We start from the raw sequence: 18,776 nt of genomic DNA, 5'->3' as shown, positions 1-18,776 counted from the left end.
ACCATAGCCTGTTGGTTTCCATCATCCTTTCCCACTGACTCAGTGCATTTTTTCTGGGATGTCTCAAAATTAGACATCCAAGTCATATTGTCTTGGTTTATACCAAATGAGGACGAGGCCTTGAGTTTTCACCTGGCTATTAGAAGAAAATGGGATTTCTTTTTGAGGGGAGTGGGGCTGTGCTACTAACACTTTTAATGCTGTTCTCAAGGGATCAGTGAATTGGAAATTTTTTCTTAATGAAAAGTTTCTCAGCCACTGATTCAATACATTTCAGACGCACTTATTATCTGAACCAATGCACACAGGAGCACCTAATGTAGTTCCTTTCATGGGAAATAGAAATTTTGATGTGTCTTTCATGTTGCACAATTCCATCAGTCATATATTTTGAAGCCATTATACTCCTGAAAATAGTTGAACTTATCATTACTATAGAGAGATGTTGAACCGGTTCATAAAATCTCAGGAAGATAAGCAGCAGTTTACTTGCTGTGTCTACTATATATGTTGGGAAATGGTTTGCCCTGTGTTTTTCGGAAGCCTCTTGAACTGTTGTTACCAAACTTGCATGAGGGTTCCCAAGGTAGGCACAGTGGTTTTCACCAATGTTAGGATACTAGCTGCTATTCTGAATCAAGATAGTTGGCCTGGAGTGACTTTGCCCGAATTTCGGCATGGCATGATAGGTCCAAACTGCACCAATTGCAAACTTGGCATGAAATTGAGGCAGGTTGTTTTGTTTTGTTAATATTGGGCTGCTGGGTGCCATTTTAGATTAAGATGGTGGACAAAAACATACTTTGGCAAGACTTTGCCCGACTTTTGGCATGACAGGTCCACATTGCATTGATTTGGATACTGTCACCACATCTGAAGGGACACTGCCAAATTTTGTGTAACAGGCCTAACCTGTGCAAATTTTGATACCCCTTAAGATATTGTCACTAACTCAACATGAGGGTTCCTGAGTGGGAGGTGGTGATCTTCATCTACATTTGGATGCCAAGCACCCATTCTGAAACAAGGTGTTTGACTGAAATATGACTTTGCTTAATTTTTGGTGCGGTGGGTCCTAACTGTGCTGATGTGAATGCCCCTTATGTAGATATTATCCCCTTAATAACCCGTTTTTATCCTGTCTCTTGTGGTGCAGTGCATCTCATGACCAAGTCTAATAAACACCTTTACAATGAGGTTTTGAAGCCTTCCGAGGGAACTGGCAGCAGCAAAGAACTTAAAGAAACAAGACACAGCTACTTCAGACAAGTGAAGCTGAGGGACCAGGTCCCTGACACTGTGGTAGGAACAGGATTTCTCCATTAAGATTTTACATTCTTATAAAAGACCCTTTTGGGCTAATGTCCTTTCAGCCATAATAACAAAAAGCAATTTTTTTTCATGGCAATTTAAAGTTATGTTGTTTTATGCATACCTTTAAAACCTGTGTGTATTTTCTGAAGTGTAATAAATGGATAACCTTTTTAAAAAATAAAACCACTAGCTATGGTACTCTTTCTCAGTTATCTATATTGAATTTATCTAATCATAATACATTTTCATTTATTGCTTTGCTTCCTACTCATCTGTAATTTTTTTCAACTGGTTCTCCACTTCTTGCACAAATGCTGGGAAGCTCTGATCCAAGAGACACAATCGAATGAAACTGCCTAGATCTTCAGCATTCCACTGGGAGTGTTGATATGCAAGAGGAAGCTCTATGTTTGATGTCAACACATACTGCAGAAGCAAGAAGATATGGTCAACTGCTTACAAAAAAAATAACAATGCTTTCTACCAATTTTGCTCTGCCTAATTAAATCTTTCTCTTGATGAAATCCGAAGGCATTGGAACAACTTACGTACTCTTTCAGAATTATCCTTTCCCTATTTACTCAGAATGGCCATTTACCATCCTCCCGGTGAGCACTGGTTGCAGCACCTCCTCTTTCGCCTGAACGTGACACAACATCTTCGTTGGTCTTCCCCCTTGGCCCTTCTTGTGCTTAAGGGCTGCAATACATAGCCTGCTGCAGCTAATTCTTATATAGATTATAGACGTATATTTACAGTGTGCATAAAGGGTTTGCATCACTTGAACATTAAGGCACTTGCTGCAGTTAAAGAGATGTTGGGCTGCCTTAATATGCAGGAACATTAAATCAGATAGCTCAGTGGTTGGAGCTTGAGACTCTTAATCTCAGGGTCTTCGATATATCTATATCTATATACATATCATTGTGTTCCACAGTGTTTACTTCCAAATAAGCATGCACAGGATTGAAGATTTTGTCTTCTAAATATGCCATTAAAAATAATAAAATGCTTAAAATGCAGAAAACATTTTATTATACTGTTTGCTTGTTTGTAATTGTATTTTTATATTGTCTTCTTCTTGGGTGTTTTTTTGAGGGGGTTTGGTTGGTCTAGCCGTTTTGTCTCTGGGGACATTCATAGGAACACGTGGCTCTCTTTTTTGCCTTTTACTAGGGTGTCTGGTTCCTCTGAGCTGGTAGTTTTGTCTCCCCCTCCCACCGCTCCATTTACAGAGAGCACCAGGTTAACTTACATAAGATAGGGCAAAGCGATGGCCATCCATAGCCAATCATAGTAAAATCTGTGAGCATATCTAATGTTGTCTTTCTCTTTTCAGTGCACCATGTTCTCAAAGCGAGGCAGACAGGTATCTTGCTCACAGTGAGGAGGGGGGTTCTGGAGATGGAGGGGTGATTCTTGCCCCTTTTGGCTGCCACCAGTGTTTTGATTTCCCCCTTACTTATTAGGGGGTATGTTATTATATGTGTCCTTAGATGAATGTCTGTGTTGTTATCATCAGTTTCATTATTCTGCTCTGTCAGAGATATTATATGTCCTGTGCTCAACTATTTACCTGTGCTAGCTCTGCTACAGATGCTCTTTCTTGTGCTGGAGGTTGATTTACAATCTAAAAAGTATGAAGATAAATTCAATAAAATTCAATAAAACATAAATGAAGGAACAAAAATAACGGAAAAATGGAATGAGCATTTTTTCCAGTTTGTGTGATCCAAAATATTTAGAATTTGTGTGCTCTAAAAATTACTAAAATCAGAAGAGCCTTCTAAAGCATCACTCCAGTAGCATGTTTGTATTTCACAGCAGACAGCTGGGGTCAAGGTGACCTGAAAATGGTCAGGATCCCATGACATTTGATACCTAAGGGCTATAAAGGTATAAAAAGGTAATCAAAAGAATAGGCAAACATGCATTCCTGGAAGCCCATGGGACAACAGTTGGCTATTCCTGCAGGGCCAGCCCTTACATTAGGCACGCTGAGACAATCCCATGAGGCGGGGGTGGGGGTGGGGAGGCAATCTATTTTGCTAACCCTGTATTCCTACTTTATAGAAGAAATGTAAACAATACACAAAAGTGAAAGCAGTACTTTTCCGTTCCTTCTATCAACCCACCCCCTACATACACCCCACCACCTTACAATGTGCTCCGTTGGTGAATTTTGCTCAGCATCTTTCATCTGACGCTCATTATCTAGCAGCAGGCTGTGAACTGGTTGCAATTCCCGTCTTGCTGCATCCATTACTTGAACTGGAACATAATCAACAAGCTTCTGCACACAGTTATTGCAGTGCTCTTCTGCCTGTGTTTTGGAGTCTCCAATAAACTGAACACGAAACATACGGTGTTTGCTCTATTTCAAAGTCACAAGAGAGAAAATGAAACTAACTTTCCAGCTTCTTAATTTAATTCATGCTGCCTGCCTGTTCTAGGTGTTTAAAGATGTAGTGCTAAAACCATCAACCTAGGTATATACATATTACAGTTGTGATATATTACCATCATTTCCCAATGGAAACTAAGGAGTAGCTAGCAATAGCTTGCACATCTAATCTTGCTTTTTCTGAAAAATAGCTCATTTTTTTTATGAAAAGCTTTTCTTTTAGATCTTACTGAATTGGTGCAGCATTGACAACACAACTCAGAATGGCCACTTACTGTAAGACCCCTGGGAGCAGTGGTTTGTTACCTGGCACAACTGTGGCTGAGCTAGGCGCCCTCTTCCCATCCTGTGCAGTTGTTGGGGGACAAAATCCTCCTGTGGCTGCGCAAGTGGATGGGAGCCTACCTGTTTGAACAGGCCAATGATGGGCTGGCTAGTGGGCATGGCTGCATCATTCATAAAGGAGAGCTCCCAGTGCATTCAGTGGTGGGCAAGGCATTGGGTTGGATCCTGGGGGGGCAGGATCATCTCATGTGAGCCCGTGTTATTTATTAACAGGTAATGCTGCTTTTTCTTGTCTACCTTACGGTTGCATAGACATTATCTGCTTAAATCCCAGCTAGGTCATCCTTTTTTCAATTTGGATCAAAACTGGTTTGAGGAAAAACACATCAAAACACAGTATTTCATAAGAAACAACAGACTCTCGGGTGGGGGGCGTCTTTTTGGCTCACATTCTGATGGGTGGGATACTGATAAAACTTATCGCATTTATTTGAATAGAACTTAAATGTAACTTGCTTTTTCCAACCTCAGAGCTTCTTTTTCAGGTATTTATTATTTAAAAATCAGTGTTGTATTTAATGTGACTATATTAAGACCTTTATCAAAAAACACTGTAGGCTGCTTCATGGTCATTTTTGCCATACCAATAATTACCAGTCACACAACTTTATGAAGCAAAGTATTTTGTGAACGGTGATTGTTGCAACAGTATTCACAGCTGGGACAATTCTTTAGCAAGGTCTTCAGATATATAAAAAAGAGGACTTGAATATATAAATAAATATGACACCTGATTAAGTACATCAAAATATGACATCTAAGTAAATGATTTTTCTTGAGTGTACCAAATCACATGTAGGAACTCCAAATTGTATTTTTAATAAAATAAAATAAAACCACTTCTAATAGTTGTGATGAACTATTACAAACTTTTTTCAAAGCATGTAATCCTATTATTTCCATGTTTCTTTGGCATAAAGCTGTCAGGAAGGTAGATTTATAATCAGGCAGCAGGAAACCAAAGAGTACAGAAATTATGGAGGGTTTTTTCCCATATAGCATCTGATAGCATTCTTCAGCAAGAAATGCAGTAGTTCCAGATCTGGGCAAGCTGTCAAATTTTCTGTGGTACTGTGGATGGTAAGGAAGGAGGGGGCTACCAGGCAACATACAGCACAAAACAGAAGGGTTTTCTTTAATTTGGATTCTGTGTGCACATAATCTTAAAATGCCAACAAAATAGATGTGTAAGAAGCACACGCATACCTGGACCTATTCAATGTTTATTAAGTGAAAATAATTAAAGTATAGAATAACGAGGGGAAAGTAATCTAGACAACTGTGTCAGAGAACACCAAAGAGAGATATATAAAAACAAGCTAAGAAAAGAATTTTGAAGCTTGAAACAGCATACCTTTGTTTTTGAACCAAACAAAATGCAATCTGCATTTCTAACTATCTTCAGCCATTGAGAAGCATCAATTAATGAAAAACCTTCCTGGGGGGGAAAAACATGGCTCAATTTATCTACAGAAATAGCTCTGAAGCAGGAATACATCTTACAGTCTATTTCAAGGGCTATCTGATCCAAGTCCAGCCTAAAGATAAATAACCATAAGAAGGAAGAGCAGGGGCCTTGAAGTTGCTCATAAACTATTAACAGTTTGACAGGTGCATTAGTATATATACAGTAATGATTAGGAATATTCTGCAGGGACTGTATTTTTTAAAAAGTGTATTAGAAGGGAGTTAGCAGAAAAGACCCTCCTCAAAAGAAAGAAAAAACCCCAAATAGCAGGAACAAACCTCATTGTTCCCTTTTGGAATTATTGTTCAATCACAGTGGTGTTGTTGCCTTTCTCAGTGGAGAAAACAGGAGCTTGCAAGGTGAGCCTGTGAGCCACTTTGCACACGCAGGAGACATCTAAATGTTAAATACTTTTATTTCTTTGGCAAACTACTGAGATCAAAGCCATCAATGAGGGATTCATTTTTAAAGGGAAAGGGAAATCTTTCAAACAAGGCGTTTCCTGCGCAATGTGGGGAAAGTAGGCTGCAAGTTATGTTTGACTTAAATAATTTCACATTCCTCCCCAGTTTATTCTCACCTTTATATTACATTTTGGATGGTAAGCTCTTTGGGGCAGGGACCTGTTATCTTATACTTGATAATGCACAATGCGCACTGATGGTACAATAATAATACTGACAAGCACAGCAATCACTATCAATAGCATGGGTCTGGAGATCAAAGTGTATTCAGAGCGGTCAGAGCCCTTAAATGGTTACAGCATCTTGGGGTAGGTGGCTAGGGTATTATTCTGTTTTATTTTGTATTCCAGCTAAAATTTAGTCCATCCAAATCAGGACCATGACATTGGGGAGACTTTCTGTAAATTCTATTTTACAGCTGGATCTAAATTACAAACTCTATGGCTAAAATATCCAGCCAACTTTGTTTTTTCTCCTGCACGCCCGAATCTGCTGGGCACCCCTTCTGAGTGCTTGAAAGCTTTCTCACTGTTTTGTGATACTGGGTTTGTCCTAATAAATTATTGCCCAACTGTGAACTTTTAACTGGATAGTATGGCTTTCTTTGCATTTTGTGCAAATTTGAAAGCATCTAGCAAAGTTCTTACACTTGCAAATCATTAAACAGTGTTTAGTAAAACCAATATAACATTCCTACAATGAACACTGTGAAACTGAAGGGATAATTTAAATGGACACAATTACTTATGAAAATGAATACTCACCATTACTTCCTTTCCTCTGGAAATGAAGAAATGGCCGGAAATAACTATGGTAAGAACAAGGAAGCCAGATTCCTTGTTTGATTCCAAAACCTTATTTATAACGACAATGAAAAAGACAATGTGTATGAGGAATTTATCTTTTGCTTCAAAGCAGCTATTTTTACAAGATATACAAATTACTTAAATCTGTTGGTGCCTATTGTAAAAAACCCATAGTAGTTTTATTCATTTTGTGTGTAGAAGTAATAAATAAATAAATAAATAAATGGAAAGCTTCTCTTATTTAGATCTGACAGCCTTTCGTAAATCATGAGAAAGGTGCATAGAGATGAAAGTCTGATCCAAAATCATGCTGGAAGCTTGCACTTCAATGCTAGAGGTTTCACTGAATGGTGTAAGGAAGAAAACTCTGAAACTAAAAACAAGTTTAAATCTAACTTAAGAACATAAAGCTTGCTGTATCAGGACCAAGGTCCACTGAACCCACATTTCTTCCTGCATCCCAATTTCTGTGCCCAATCATGTCTCTGGGTTAGGTCACAAATAGGGCTTGATAGGTTTACCCTCAAATGCTAAACAGTAGCACATCTAGGACCTTCAACCAGTGCTATTTTTCTAGAAAAAGAGGTGCCGCAACTCACCATGAACACCTCCCTCTTTCTCTTACAATGGCAAGAGAGGTGCTGGAACTGAGTTCCTATGAGTTCCCCCTAAAAAAAGCCCTGCCTACAATAAAAGTAGATTATAGACACTGGCAGTAGCCCAGCAGGGTACAACATCGATTTCAGTCACAATGATGATCTCGCTTCCCATCAAAGCATACAGACCAAAACCCAAATCAATGCATGGAAAGGCCTTCAGCCAGTGACACTCTCACTACTCACCTAAGAATCCATTGACAAGGTTGAAGTTTTATAGGTGCAGAATTTTCTTGAACTTTTTAGATTTCTCAAAAACACATACCGCAGCTATTGTTTACCTATGTTAAGTCTCAGAGACTCAAGGTCAATGCTCAGGGACAGACGGTTTATTGTTACAAAAGTCTGGGGCCTGCCCCTCTCTCAGCCGAACAGTGGCAAGAGCCCATGGAGTTCCAAGCACACAAACGGTCTGTGTCCTTTTGGAGAATGAAATACATGCATGGATGGCATATTTTATTGACATACAGGGTCCTCCATATAGGCTCAGCTAAATTAAGCTTACCTTCCAAGAGCCTGAGGAACTGCCTGATGTTCCAGGTATGAATGTGCCATAACGTTTCAGCATCCATTCTGCAGCGTTAAGGCAGGAAGCAGCATCCCGTGACTGTTCTGTTTCGGGAATTTGGCCTGGCAGTGGTTGCTCTACTTCAGAGCATGAAGCTGGATCACAACTGACCCACCCAATTTTGGGGAAACAATACGCAGGGTGAACAATATGGAAATAAAACAAAACAGGAGTGTGGGGAAAGTTCAGGGGAGGAAGGTGGAAATATGAAAAATTGTTAAAGACATATTGTTAGAAAAATCAATTTAAAATATTTTTTTAAAAACAAACAACTGACCCACCCATGGCTGTTACTGCTGCCTGTCGCCATCTTCTAGGCTACAGTCACCTGAGAAGAAACCACAAAATGGGGGAACCTACAAAAATCAACACGATTGTAAATTTTAGGCAATGGTCCAATGAAGCCTGTCCATCCTAATACTGGAGGGGTGACAGAAGTAACTTTAGTCCACACTGCTTAAAAAATCTGGGACTAGTAGACCCAGTTTGAGTTGCACAACTCAAACTGATTTTTTTTTTTTCCATATATTTCAACAATCCCCCAAGTTTGAGACATATGTTGTAATTTGCCTGTAAGGTTTCGATACCTTCCCCTCTGGATTAAAGAAATAAAATGATTGCTGAACTTAGGAAAGCTGGAAGTTTGTGGGGCTAAAACTGAAGTTTGGAACATTGGGAAATACTGATGAGAACAGGATGGAATAATACCAGGAAAAAAGCAGATTTATCCATATAGGGGTGAACTTTTAAAATTCAGTGGCTGGATACATTGGTTTGAGTATGCTTGTTTTAAGGGGACAGCAATTAAGATTCATTTGTCAATGTTCTCAAGGAAATATCTTCTGCCTTTCTTTGACATAATGGGCTGTTTGCTATGAAGACAGCTGTGGGGAAATACCTTAAGCCAGATGATCAGCCTTGAAATTCCTATTTTAAAATGGTCAAATGAGGAGATACATGGATTGAAAATTAAAGAGGATTTTGAATGGAAGAATTTTGGAAAAAGTGGACTGTGCTGTTAAGAAGTAAAAGGAAAACATCTAGTGAAAGAGAACTATTAGGTTCTACTGTACATTAGATGTCAAATCCACCTGTTTTAATCTAAGGATGAGCAAGCTAATAACTAACTGTAGGTCACCAGGCACATGACAAAATTTATGTATAATATTTTGACAGCATGGATAAAACAGAAAACTGTACTTGATTGATTTGCATTAAATTATGCCTCAGTGCTCACTTGCCGTACTCTCCTTTTGATGCTACTTTCCATAAGAAAATGAAATGAAAGTATCATTTTGAAATGCGTATTAAGTCAACAAGCCACTACTACAGAACTTTATTCTGGTGTTCTCTAACACAAACAATTTATGTAACCACAGCAGTCGTTAAAATTCTCCTAAAACCTTCTCAAATGTTTTCCTTGTTAAGGGTTACATGTCATTTTTGTTTAGCCAACTTGTTATAATTTTGAGAGACTTCAAGTACAAACAAGGAGGTAATAAAAGTTATTGTTGTCCATGTAAGCCACCAAGACCCAGAAAGTCACTTCTCTCTCCTCTTCCCACACTATTTTGTTCAAAAGTCTGTCATGGCAGAAATTCTGTGCAAGGTACTACCAAACTGTGAATACCCTTTACGATGTTCAAATTGTAGGATCAAGGCCCAAATTCAGTTTGAAGAAAAGAGCACAATGGCAGCGTGCCCAAATACCTACAGCAGGTCTTCAGTGCAACTGCATTATTTGAATGATTGCTTCACATGTGCAACTGCATTGCCTCATGGTGGGAGGGGGGGGGAGAGGTTCATTTTTTAACTATTATTTACAAACACACACAATTCTATTGTCAGATTAAAGTTGTATGCTGCTTTCTTAGTCCAAAAATAGGCTTCTCACTGTGTTTAGAAAACAATAATGGCAAAACAGATTAACAACAGAAATCATAATTATAGAAGAGCTGCCTCATAGAAAGAAAAAAGCAGTCAGGCGCTGAGGTACTTGGTTAGGCCTGGGAGGGGGGGGGGCTCTTAGAAAATATGCCTCCTCCAAATTAAAAAAATCCCAGCGATTTGGATCCCTACCCCAGCCATTTCCCCTATTTTGTCTCACAGGCCTGAACTAACATCCATTTACAGAAGCTGTGCAATTTCCTCAGCTGAGGAGGCCTAAGAGATGAGGGCCTGCATCCAGTCAAAAAGCCTGCTGAAAATATGAACAGTGGCTTGACAAGACAGGCTCTTGAAGGAGCAAAGAGAACTCACCCTCAAAAGGCAATCCCTCTATTCTGTCTGAGGGTTAGATACTGTTGAGAACTCAGAAGGGATGGTGTTAAGATATTTTTAAGATTTTCCACAACAACTATTTGAAAAAGCAGGCTGGAATCCTTTCTATTTCCTCGCTTCTTATAGTGCTTAGCTTCCCCAACACATCCCAACTGTTTCATTCTTGTCCTTAACACAGATTATTTATGTTCTATTTCTATGCCTTTCAAATATTTCTTCAGTCATGTAAATTTTTGGTTTGTCTGTAGTAAATGTAGGGGTGTAGCATCATGGGAAAAGTTATGGTGTTTCCAGATAGGGCCTTAATATTGCATAAAGCGTCGTTGAGGCATTACAAATCTAGAAGTATGGAATCATTAACCATTTTTAAAGAAGGGTAATTTGACCTTTGTTATAAAGAATTAATTTCTTGTAAAAGCAGCATTCCTGCTAGTGGCATGAATTAGAAAGGACTGGAAACCGCAGGTAGAAAAACTGGGATGGACTGTCCTGAGTGGTAAGGAGGGAGGAAATATGGTGTGTTTAGGACATGGGGATATGGGTTTATGATTTAGTGTCCCCCAGTCGTGTAGCCTGGGGCTGTGCTTGCAGGGCACTGAGCTGCTGAGGGCGGCTGAGAAGGACACAACTGGGACGTGCTGGCCCTGTAGCACATCTGAGCCATGGTGTCGCTCCTGGGAGTGATGCACTGGCATGGACACCTGCAAGTACCGTATGGCCAGAAAAAGCAGCATGGGCCTGGCCTCCACCCAGAGGCAGCAGCAGACTCCCTGCAGGCTCCACAATGCTTAGCTATGCTCAGGCACTTTGATTTCAGTAGTGCGCCCTGCCCCACAGGTGGCTTGCCTTGCTCCCTAGCAGCTAGCTATGCCACTGGCGTCCCCAGAAATTACTGGGCTTTGCTTCTTTTGTTATCTTTCCTTTCATCCTCTTCCCACAACTTCACTGCTTTCGAAGCTTCCCTATCTGCGCCCAATCCTATGCATGTTTACTCAGAAGTGTGTCCCATTGCAATTAATGATAATATTCAGTGAGGTTATGTATAGAGGATTTGCCACCTCAGTTGGGGGTAAGGGCTCGCCTACTAATTTTCTGCTATGCACTCATTTCTGTTAGTCTTTAGCTTTCCTCCCAAGGAGTTCAGGGTTCTCCCCCTCTTCAACTTACCCTCACAACAATCAAGTATATAAGTTGAGAGCCAGGTAGCAAGGGGATTCTGCAAGCTGGTGGGAGCCCAAAGTCTGAAGATATCATGGGAGCACCCAGACAAATTCAAATATATCACCATAATTAGAGTAGGTGTATTACACAAAATATGCACCTTTTTTAGCCTCTACTAGTGCATGGTTTCAGGACCAGGATTGCATGGTTTGTGCACTGAGTAGGCAAAATTGCAGATGTTTCAGTAGCAGGAGTAATGTAATGGATGGTCACAAGAATAACCACACAGTGAGACTGACATGCATGCAGAAGACATTGTATGTTTGGATGACACAATGAACAGCATAAGTAACCTGTCAACATATATGCACTTTCATAACCTGAGAAAATCTTTAATAAAAACTTATTTTTTAAAATAGCAATCCTTTTGAAGAATAAAAAAGCTCTTAGACGAGTACCATAACTACCCAAGATGTTAGACATGGTGGAAATTATCATGAGAAAGTGATTGGTTGTTTTACCTGACATGCTGCATCATAAGGAATGACAGACTAGTATTGTCAAGGATTGGACAGAGGAGGAATGGTGGAGACCACCTCCCCAGCTTGAACCTTCCAGAGAAGAGGAAGACAGGTTTTATTCTGTTTAACCAGATTTTCTTTGTGCCTCCTGATCTTGCTATGCTTGTTGTATTTGGAGCCAGGAAGGTATTTGCTTGTAGAAAAATTGGCCAGTCTAGAGGTTTTGCCTTCCCTATAGCAAAATATCACAACTTTTGGCCGTTAAGACACTGGGTGGAATCCTAGTCTTCAAGCTTTGGGTGAAGAGGGTTTATCTGCTTAAAATAATTTTAAGTCACAGGTTTCTGTGGCAAAAAAGCAATTAACAAATTCAATAAATAAAGTAATAGCCCTGTTCAGTTATGTATTCTGGGAAACTGACAGGGAAAGGCATTGTGGCAACGTGCTCAGTGAAGCCATTTTGGGAGTTAAAATGTTAAGCAAGGAAGTCATTTTGTTGATCTAGGCCAGGCCCCCATATCCAGTAAATATACTCACTACCCAGACACACAGAGATAGGCTGATAAGGATTACCAAACAAGGACATGGAAGGGTAATGTCCTACTCCTCATGCCCTGTCTCTAGGCAGAACCTATTGTATCTATCAGAGTATGTGTAATGCTATAACTTTTGATTGGATAAAGACCTGATTCAAGAATGTATAAAGGGAAGGCTCCCCTGTTGGGGAGAACCGGACTTTGGAACTTATTCCTTCGTGCCATTGCTTGCTGCCGGCAAACAATTAAAACTTTCTTGCTTTATTTCTGTTTCTGCATGGTCCTTTGACTGGCCTGTTTGCTACACGCTAACCTTTGATATGCCATCTAATAGGACTGTTGATCTGAAAGGTGCCAAAACTATCACCATGAAAACCTCCGGACATGAGAAAACCCACTAGATGGTTGTGTTGTCTTGCTGTGCAGACGACACCAAATTGCCACCCATGTTAATTTTCAAAAGGAAAACATTTCCAAAAGAAGTGATTCCAAGAGGAGTTGTACATGTTCATGAGAAAGAATGGGTGGATGAAAATGGAATGAGAGTATGGGTTGAAAAAGTGGTCCAAACGTCCTGGAGGGCTTCTGAAAAAACCTGCCTTATTAGTACTTGAACAGTTTAGAGCACATATTAGCGAAACTACAAAAAAGTGCTTTAAAGAAGTGAAGACTCACATAGCTGTAATTCCTGGAGGTCTTACCAACCAGTTTCAACCTCTCAACATTTCCATCAACGAGCCATTTAAGTTCTTCATGTGAGAAGAGTGGAACAAATGGATGGCTGCTGGTAATCATGATCTGACACCTACTAGACGAATGAAGAGGTCCACTATCACTCAAGTTTGTGAATGGGTGAAAACATCATGGCACTCGGTGGAGGAAATCATTGTCCAGTCATTCAAAAAAATGTGGCATTAGCAATGCTTTGGATGGAAACAAAGATGGTATCTTATATGAAGATAGCGAAGAAAGTAATGTCAGTGATTGTGAGCAACAGAGCTTCATAAATTCTGACTCTAGCAATGATGAGTTCTTTGGGTTCACAGAAGACCAGAAGAGTACTTGAACCTTAAAGTCTCTCTTCATTTGTTAATGACAGTGGTGATGGTTCTTGTCAGGGAACTGCCATCGGAGCCAAGGGTGGAGGTACGGCTTCCCAATGACGCCAGAGAGGGAACCAGCAAGGAGAGAGGGAGAGCTTCCTCTGGGGAAGGAAATCAGCGTGACGCCAGGAAGAAAGGGGAGGCTGAGAGGGCTTCGGAGGGAGGGCTCCGAGACTCTTCCACCAGCGGGGAGAGCAGAGGACCTCCGCTGGGCACGCCCACTCTGCGCAGAATGCTTCCGCGCAGGGAGGCTAGGCGGAGACTTGGTGTCAAAAGAACTTTTATGTTGGAAGAAGTTCAGGAAACACCCTTGACGGATTCTGCCAGTGATTAAGACAGCCACGGTGTAAGGGCTGTCCAGCCAGGGAAAAGTTTTAGCCAGACAACCCAGCTTGGAGCGGTTGCGGCTTACGCACAAGCAACCCCAATTCCCATTACAGTTCTCAATGCCACTGTTGACTTCTGTTCACTTTACATGGTTGAAATATTATTCTGATATACCAGTAGTTTATCTTATGGAGCGAAAAATACAGTATGCTAAAAGAATGAAAAGGAAGTAGGTGGTACCTCGGGTTAAGTACTTAATTTGTTCCAGAGGTCTGTACTTAACCTGAAACTGTTCTTAACCTGAAGCACCACTTTAGCTAATGGGGCCTCCTGCTGCCGCCGTAGCACGATTTCTGTTCTCATCCTGAAGCAAAGTTCTTAACCTGAAGCGATATTTCTGGGTTAGCGGAGTCTGTAACCTGAAGCGTATGTAACGTGAAGCGTATGTAACCCGAGGTACCACTGTATCCACATTGGCTGAAAGCATCCTGAAGAAGTTTACTCAAGCCTGAGAACTTGGGAAAGGATCTGGAGTGGAAGCATTTTTGGTTCCCCCATTCCCTGTACTGAGATGGGCCTCTTGATAAATTCTAGATTGCACGTGTAAAAGTCAGTATAAGATACAGAGACCACTAAATTTAAGACTGCCTCATAAAACAAGGGGCTCCAGTGCCTCCCTCTCTATTCCACAAGGCCTTCCCCATGATGTGTGTTTGCTCTTATTGTGTACATACTTCCTGATAAGTTCAGTAGAAATGCCATTTCTTTCCTGCAGTTGCACCTTGTTAAGTCATATGTTTGTCACATCTAGTTTCCAACTGCTTTTTATCTGGAATACTAACTTTCATTGGCATAGGTTTTGTCATGATGCTTTTACTCTTGGACTCTTCTCATGCGTTTATGTTCATTCCCCCACCCCTTGCTAATAAGATGCTGACCTTTGCCAGACATTCCTCTTTGATTTATAGAGCTTCAATCTTCCCATTCCCAAGAGCAATTTTTCTCCTTTTTACTAAATTATTTAATCTTATTTAAATGATCTTACTAGATTTTGGCTGAAGAACCCTATTTTCCCTAATGGAGGGAAGTGAGCTTGAGAACATTGTGTTTCTTTCCCTTGTTATAAACCTTGTCCAGATTGAGAACTTCTCATCACAAGGGTATTTAGAATGATTGGGGGGAAGTGGGACTGCTCAGTGATTGGCACAACCCTATTTTGCTTCAATACATCTGGCTCATCTCAATCTTATTATTATTCAGAATAAAATCTCTGTATTTTTCTCATCAACTTCGTTTCTGCAATAATGAAGTTTGAAAGGAAGTGAAAGTCCCAAGCCCGTTGTCTTTAAGATAGGAAGCTGCCTTGTAACAAGCCAGAGCAAGGAGCAGTGTGGTGGGACAGTACAACATCTGGCCTGTGTGCATGGGGATGTGCGCTGGGCATGTATATAAGTATCTACTTGATCAGGCCAATGGGCCATCTAACCCAACACCCATCCTGTTCTCAGACACTTGTAGAAAACATGCAGGCAGGACCAAGCATAAGAGTGATCTCCCCTCCTGAGGTTTCCCGCAAATGGTAAAAAAATCTCCATCCACTTTCTTCATGCCTTGCTTATTTTAATACATCTTGTTGGCTCTTTCTTGCCTTTTTTATACGTACACTCCAGGAAAAAAATGTTTAAGACTAGGCAAGATATACATTAATGAGAAAGCAGCAAAACAGTTTGTGCATTTCATTCTTTGTGTGCCTCCTTCCACAACAGGTCCGAAGGGTGACAGCATGAAACGGGCCATTTCTGCAGTGGCTCCCCGTTTGTGGTGAGAGCTCATCAACCCAAGGAAGGCCACAGGGCCAGATGGGGTAGCTGGAAGGGTATTGAGAGACTGTGCAGATCAACTAGCAGGAGTTTTCACTGGGATCTTAAATCGATCCCTAGCCCAGGCTATTGTTCCATCCTGCCTAAAGTCTTCTGCTATCGTGGTGGACTTCAGGAGACAGAAGAGCAATGTCCAGCCACTTTTGATTGATGGGGTCTGTGTGGAGAGGGTAACAACGTTCAGATTTTTGGGTATTGAATTACAAGAGGATTTGTCCTGGAGTGTCAACACAAGGGGGCTTGTGAAGAAGGCGCAGCAGAGACTGTACTTTTTGAGAATCCTAAGGAAAAACCATCTTCCGCAGAAACTGCTGCTTGCCTTCTATCACTGTGCCATTGAGAGCGTGCTCACTTATGGCTTATGTGTGTGGTACGGAAGCTGTACTACCCAGGACAGGATGGGGTTGTGCAGAGTTGTTAAGGCAGCAGAGAGCATTGTTGGCTACCCACTCTCCACCTTAGAGCAGATTTATGCCACAAGGTGCCATAGGAAGGCACTGGACATAGTAAAAGATCCATCGCATCCTGGTCGCTGTCTCTTCGAGCTCCTGCCGTCGGAACGGAGATACAGGACGATGAAGACAAGAACGAGCCGTCTCAAGAACAGCTTCTTCTCCAGAGCCATCTCAGCCCTGAATGGGAAACCTGGACATTGAAAGTCATCTAATCTCCCTTGCTGTATTATACTGTATTGTTTTAACTAGTGTTTTTATAGTTGTTCTGATTTTGTGTGGAGTGCCCTACCTGGGTGGATGGAGCAGCCAAGTAATTTTCGTTGTCCCCGAGAGGGGGCAATGACAATAAAGATATTATTATTATTATTATTATATCACTTAATCTATCTTGTGGCAGTGCAGTGAAGTCAGCAAAGTCTAATAAGCAACACTACTAGTGTTATTTCTGTATGAAATGGCATTTGGATATAATAATGTAGGAACAATATGTAACTAGAAACAGCTCAGAAATTACAGAAAAGCATCTCATAATATTGAGGGAACATGGTAGAGAAGAACTTCTAGGTAAGCACTGCCATCTTGTGGGTAATTCAAAGGGGAAGCTACCAAAAAATCATACTAATTGAAAGGCAAATATTTTTGGATAAATCACTTTGAGACTGTGTTTGATTAATGACTTAACTGTAATAACATTAATGACATAACTGTAATACTAATTCAGCTAATTCTGCAGTTACTATTCTTTCTATTCACTATGTAGAGGAAAAAATCCTTCAGGAAAAAATACAGAATTTCCCTCGCTTCACAGTATGTTCTCAATCTTCCACCAGGATCATTGAGATAAAGCAGAAAACAAACAGACTCCTTGTGATTTCTATATTGATTAAAGGTAAAGGGTAAAGGGAACCCTGACCATTAGGTCCAGTCGTGACCGACTGGGGTTGCGGCGCTCATCTCGCTTTATTGGCCGAGGGAGCCAGCGTACAGCTTCCGGGTCATGTGGCCAGCATGACTAAGCCACTTCTGGCAAACCAGAGCAGCGCACGGAAACACCGTTTACCTTCCCACCGTAGCAGTACCTATTTATCTACTTGCACTTTGACGCGCTTTCGAACTGCTAGGTTGGCAGGAGCTGGGACTGAGCAACGGGAGCTCACCCCGTCCCGGGGATTCGAACCGCCGACCTTCTGATCGGCAAGCCCTAGGCTGTGGTTTAACCCACAGCGCCACCCGCGTCCCATCTATATTGATTAGTGCGGTCTAAATGCCCATGACCATTAAAAGTTTATTTTCTTCAATATATTTCAAGACCACTGCCCAAACTGTCAATGGGCAGCCATGTTAGATACTCTTGCAGCAAACAATGAGCCTCATAGTACCTTACAGACTCAATTTCTTTTACCAAAGGTGGACTTTTTGTTGATTAAAGCCCACATCATCATATCCTGTTATTAGATACACACTTAAGTCCCGAAGAAAATAAACTGTGGCACCAAACAACCTCGATATAAAAGGCTATTACCATTTGTTTACTGGGGTGTGAAAAGGATAGATCACAAATCTTGCACTGAATACTAAGCAATGCATTATTGTTGTTAAATGGCAAGAACTCTCTTCCCAGAGTATTAGTTATGCCTTCCAAATGCACCCAATATGCACTTTTACTTGAAGAATGTAAAACCCCTTGGTGGACTACAAATACTCTAATATTTTTATCTAGAAATCTATTAAACACAACTCTGGAACCCATTTAAGAGCTTTAAAAAATATTTTAAATAAACATTCTGCTACTCCACACGAGGATCTCAAGCCTAGTTTCCTTTTTATTCTATGTTACTGCATTTTGAACATATAGAGAAGTATCACCTGTTTTCATTTTATATTTTTAATCAATCCACTAAGTATTCCTGGGGCATTTTTAATTCCTGAGATTTTAGGGGCTGTGGCTGAATGCCTGCCTTACTATGGCAACCCTGTCAGATGGGCGTGGTACAAATTTGTTGTTGTTGCTAATGCAGTGTTTCCCAAACTTAAAATAACCATATACTCCTTTTGAAATTTAGACTTAATGGTGTACCTCTTCTTGGAAGATTAATTGGGAGATTGTTTTAAATACTATTTTATCCAGCCTAAATTCTGCCATATATCGTTTTGAAACCCTTTCATGTACCCCTGTAGGTACTGTACAAGCATTTCCCTCCCAAAAGACATCATGAAGCCCCAAAATACTTCAGCAGCCTTACAGCCTCTAAATAAAAAGTGGCAAATAATATAATTGTTGTTAATAATAAAAAGCCGACCTTTATGTTTATTAGTTACCCACCCTTAACGATAAGGTCCCAGGTGGGATCCAACGACAAAAAAGACCCCATGTTGCAAATGATTTAACACAGAAAAATAAAGCGGGCTCCTAAAATACACATCTCCAGTAGCAAAAGCAAGGATAAAGATTTGCACAGAAGATACAGGAGACCAACCTCGCTCCTAG

General features: G+C 40.6%; 1 protein-coding gene across 22 annotated transcripts; it reads right to left on the bottom strand.

The window, feature by feature from the left end:
• Positions 1-1,505: 1,505 nt before the first annotated feature.
• REC114 (REC114 meiotic recombination protein) lies at positions 1,506-18,752 on the bottom strand. Of its 22 annotated transcripts, XM_079990550.1 has the most exons (9): positions 9,736-10,075; positions 9,263-9,287; positions 8,307-8,381; positions 7,963-8,131; positions 6,760-6,849; positions 5,418-5,501; positions 3,476-3,688; positions 2,891-2,944; positions 1,506-1,740 (listed from the first exon to the last, which is right to left on the bottom strand). In XM_079990550.1, the coding sequence occupies exons 3-9, from the start codon at positions 8,333-8,335 to the stop codon at positions 1,579-1,581; spliced, it is 801 nt and encodes a 266-aa protein (XP_079846676.1). In that variant the 5' UTR covers positions 8,336-8,381; positions 9,263-9,287; positions 9,736-10,075; the 3' UTR covers positions 1,506-1,578. The 22 variants fall into 22 exon arrangements, with proteins under 22 accessions (XP_079846676.1, XP_079846680.1, XP_079846682.1 ...); XM_079990554.1 differs by lacking the exons at positions 9,263-9,287; positions 9,736-10,075 and adding an exon at positions 18,589-18,752; XM_079990556.1 differs by lacking the exons at positions 9,263-9,287; positions 9,736-10,075 and adding an exon at positions 18,612-18,752.
• Positions 18,753-18,776: the final 24 nt, after the last annotated feature.

Source organism: Podarcis cretensis (assembly GCF_951804945.1).
Source record: "Podarcis cretensis genome assembly, chromosome: 9".
Taxonomy (NCBI): Eukaryota; Metazoa; Chordata; class Lepidosauria; order Squamata; family Lacertidae; genus Podarcis; species Podarcis cretensis.
Note: the sequence above shows the minus strand (reverse complement) of the source record. Positions and strands in the feature narration are given on the sequence as shown.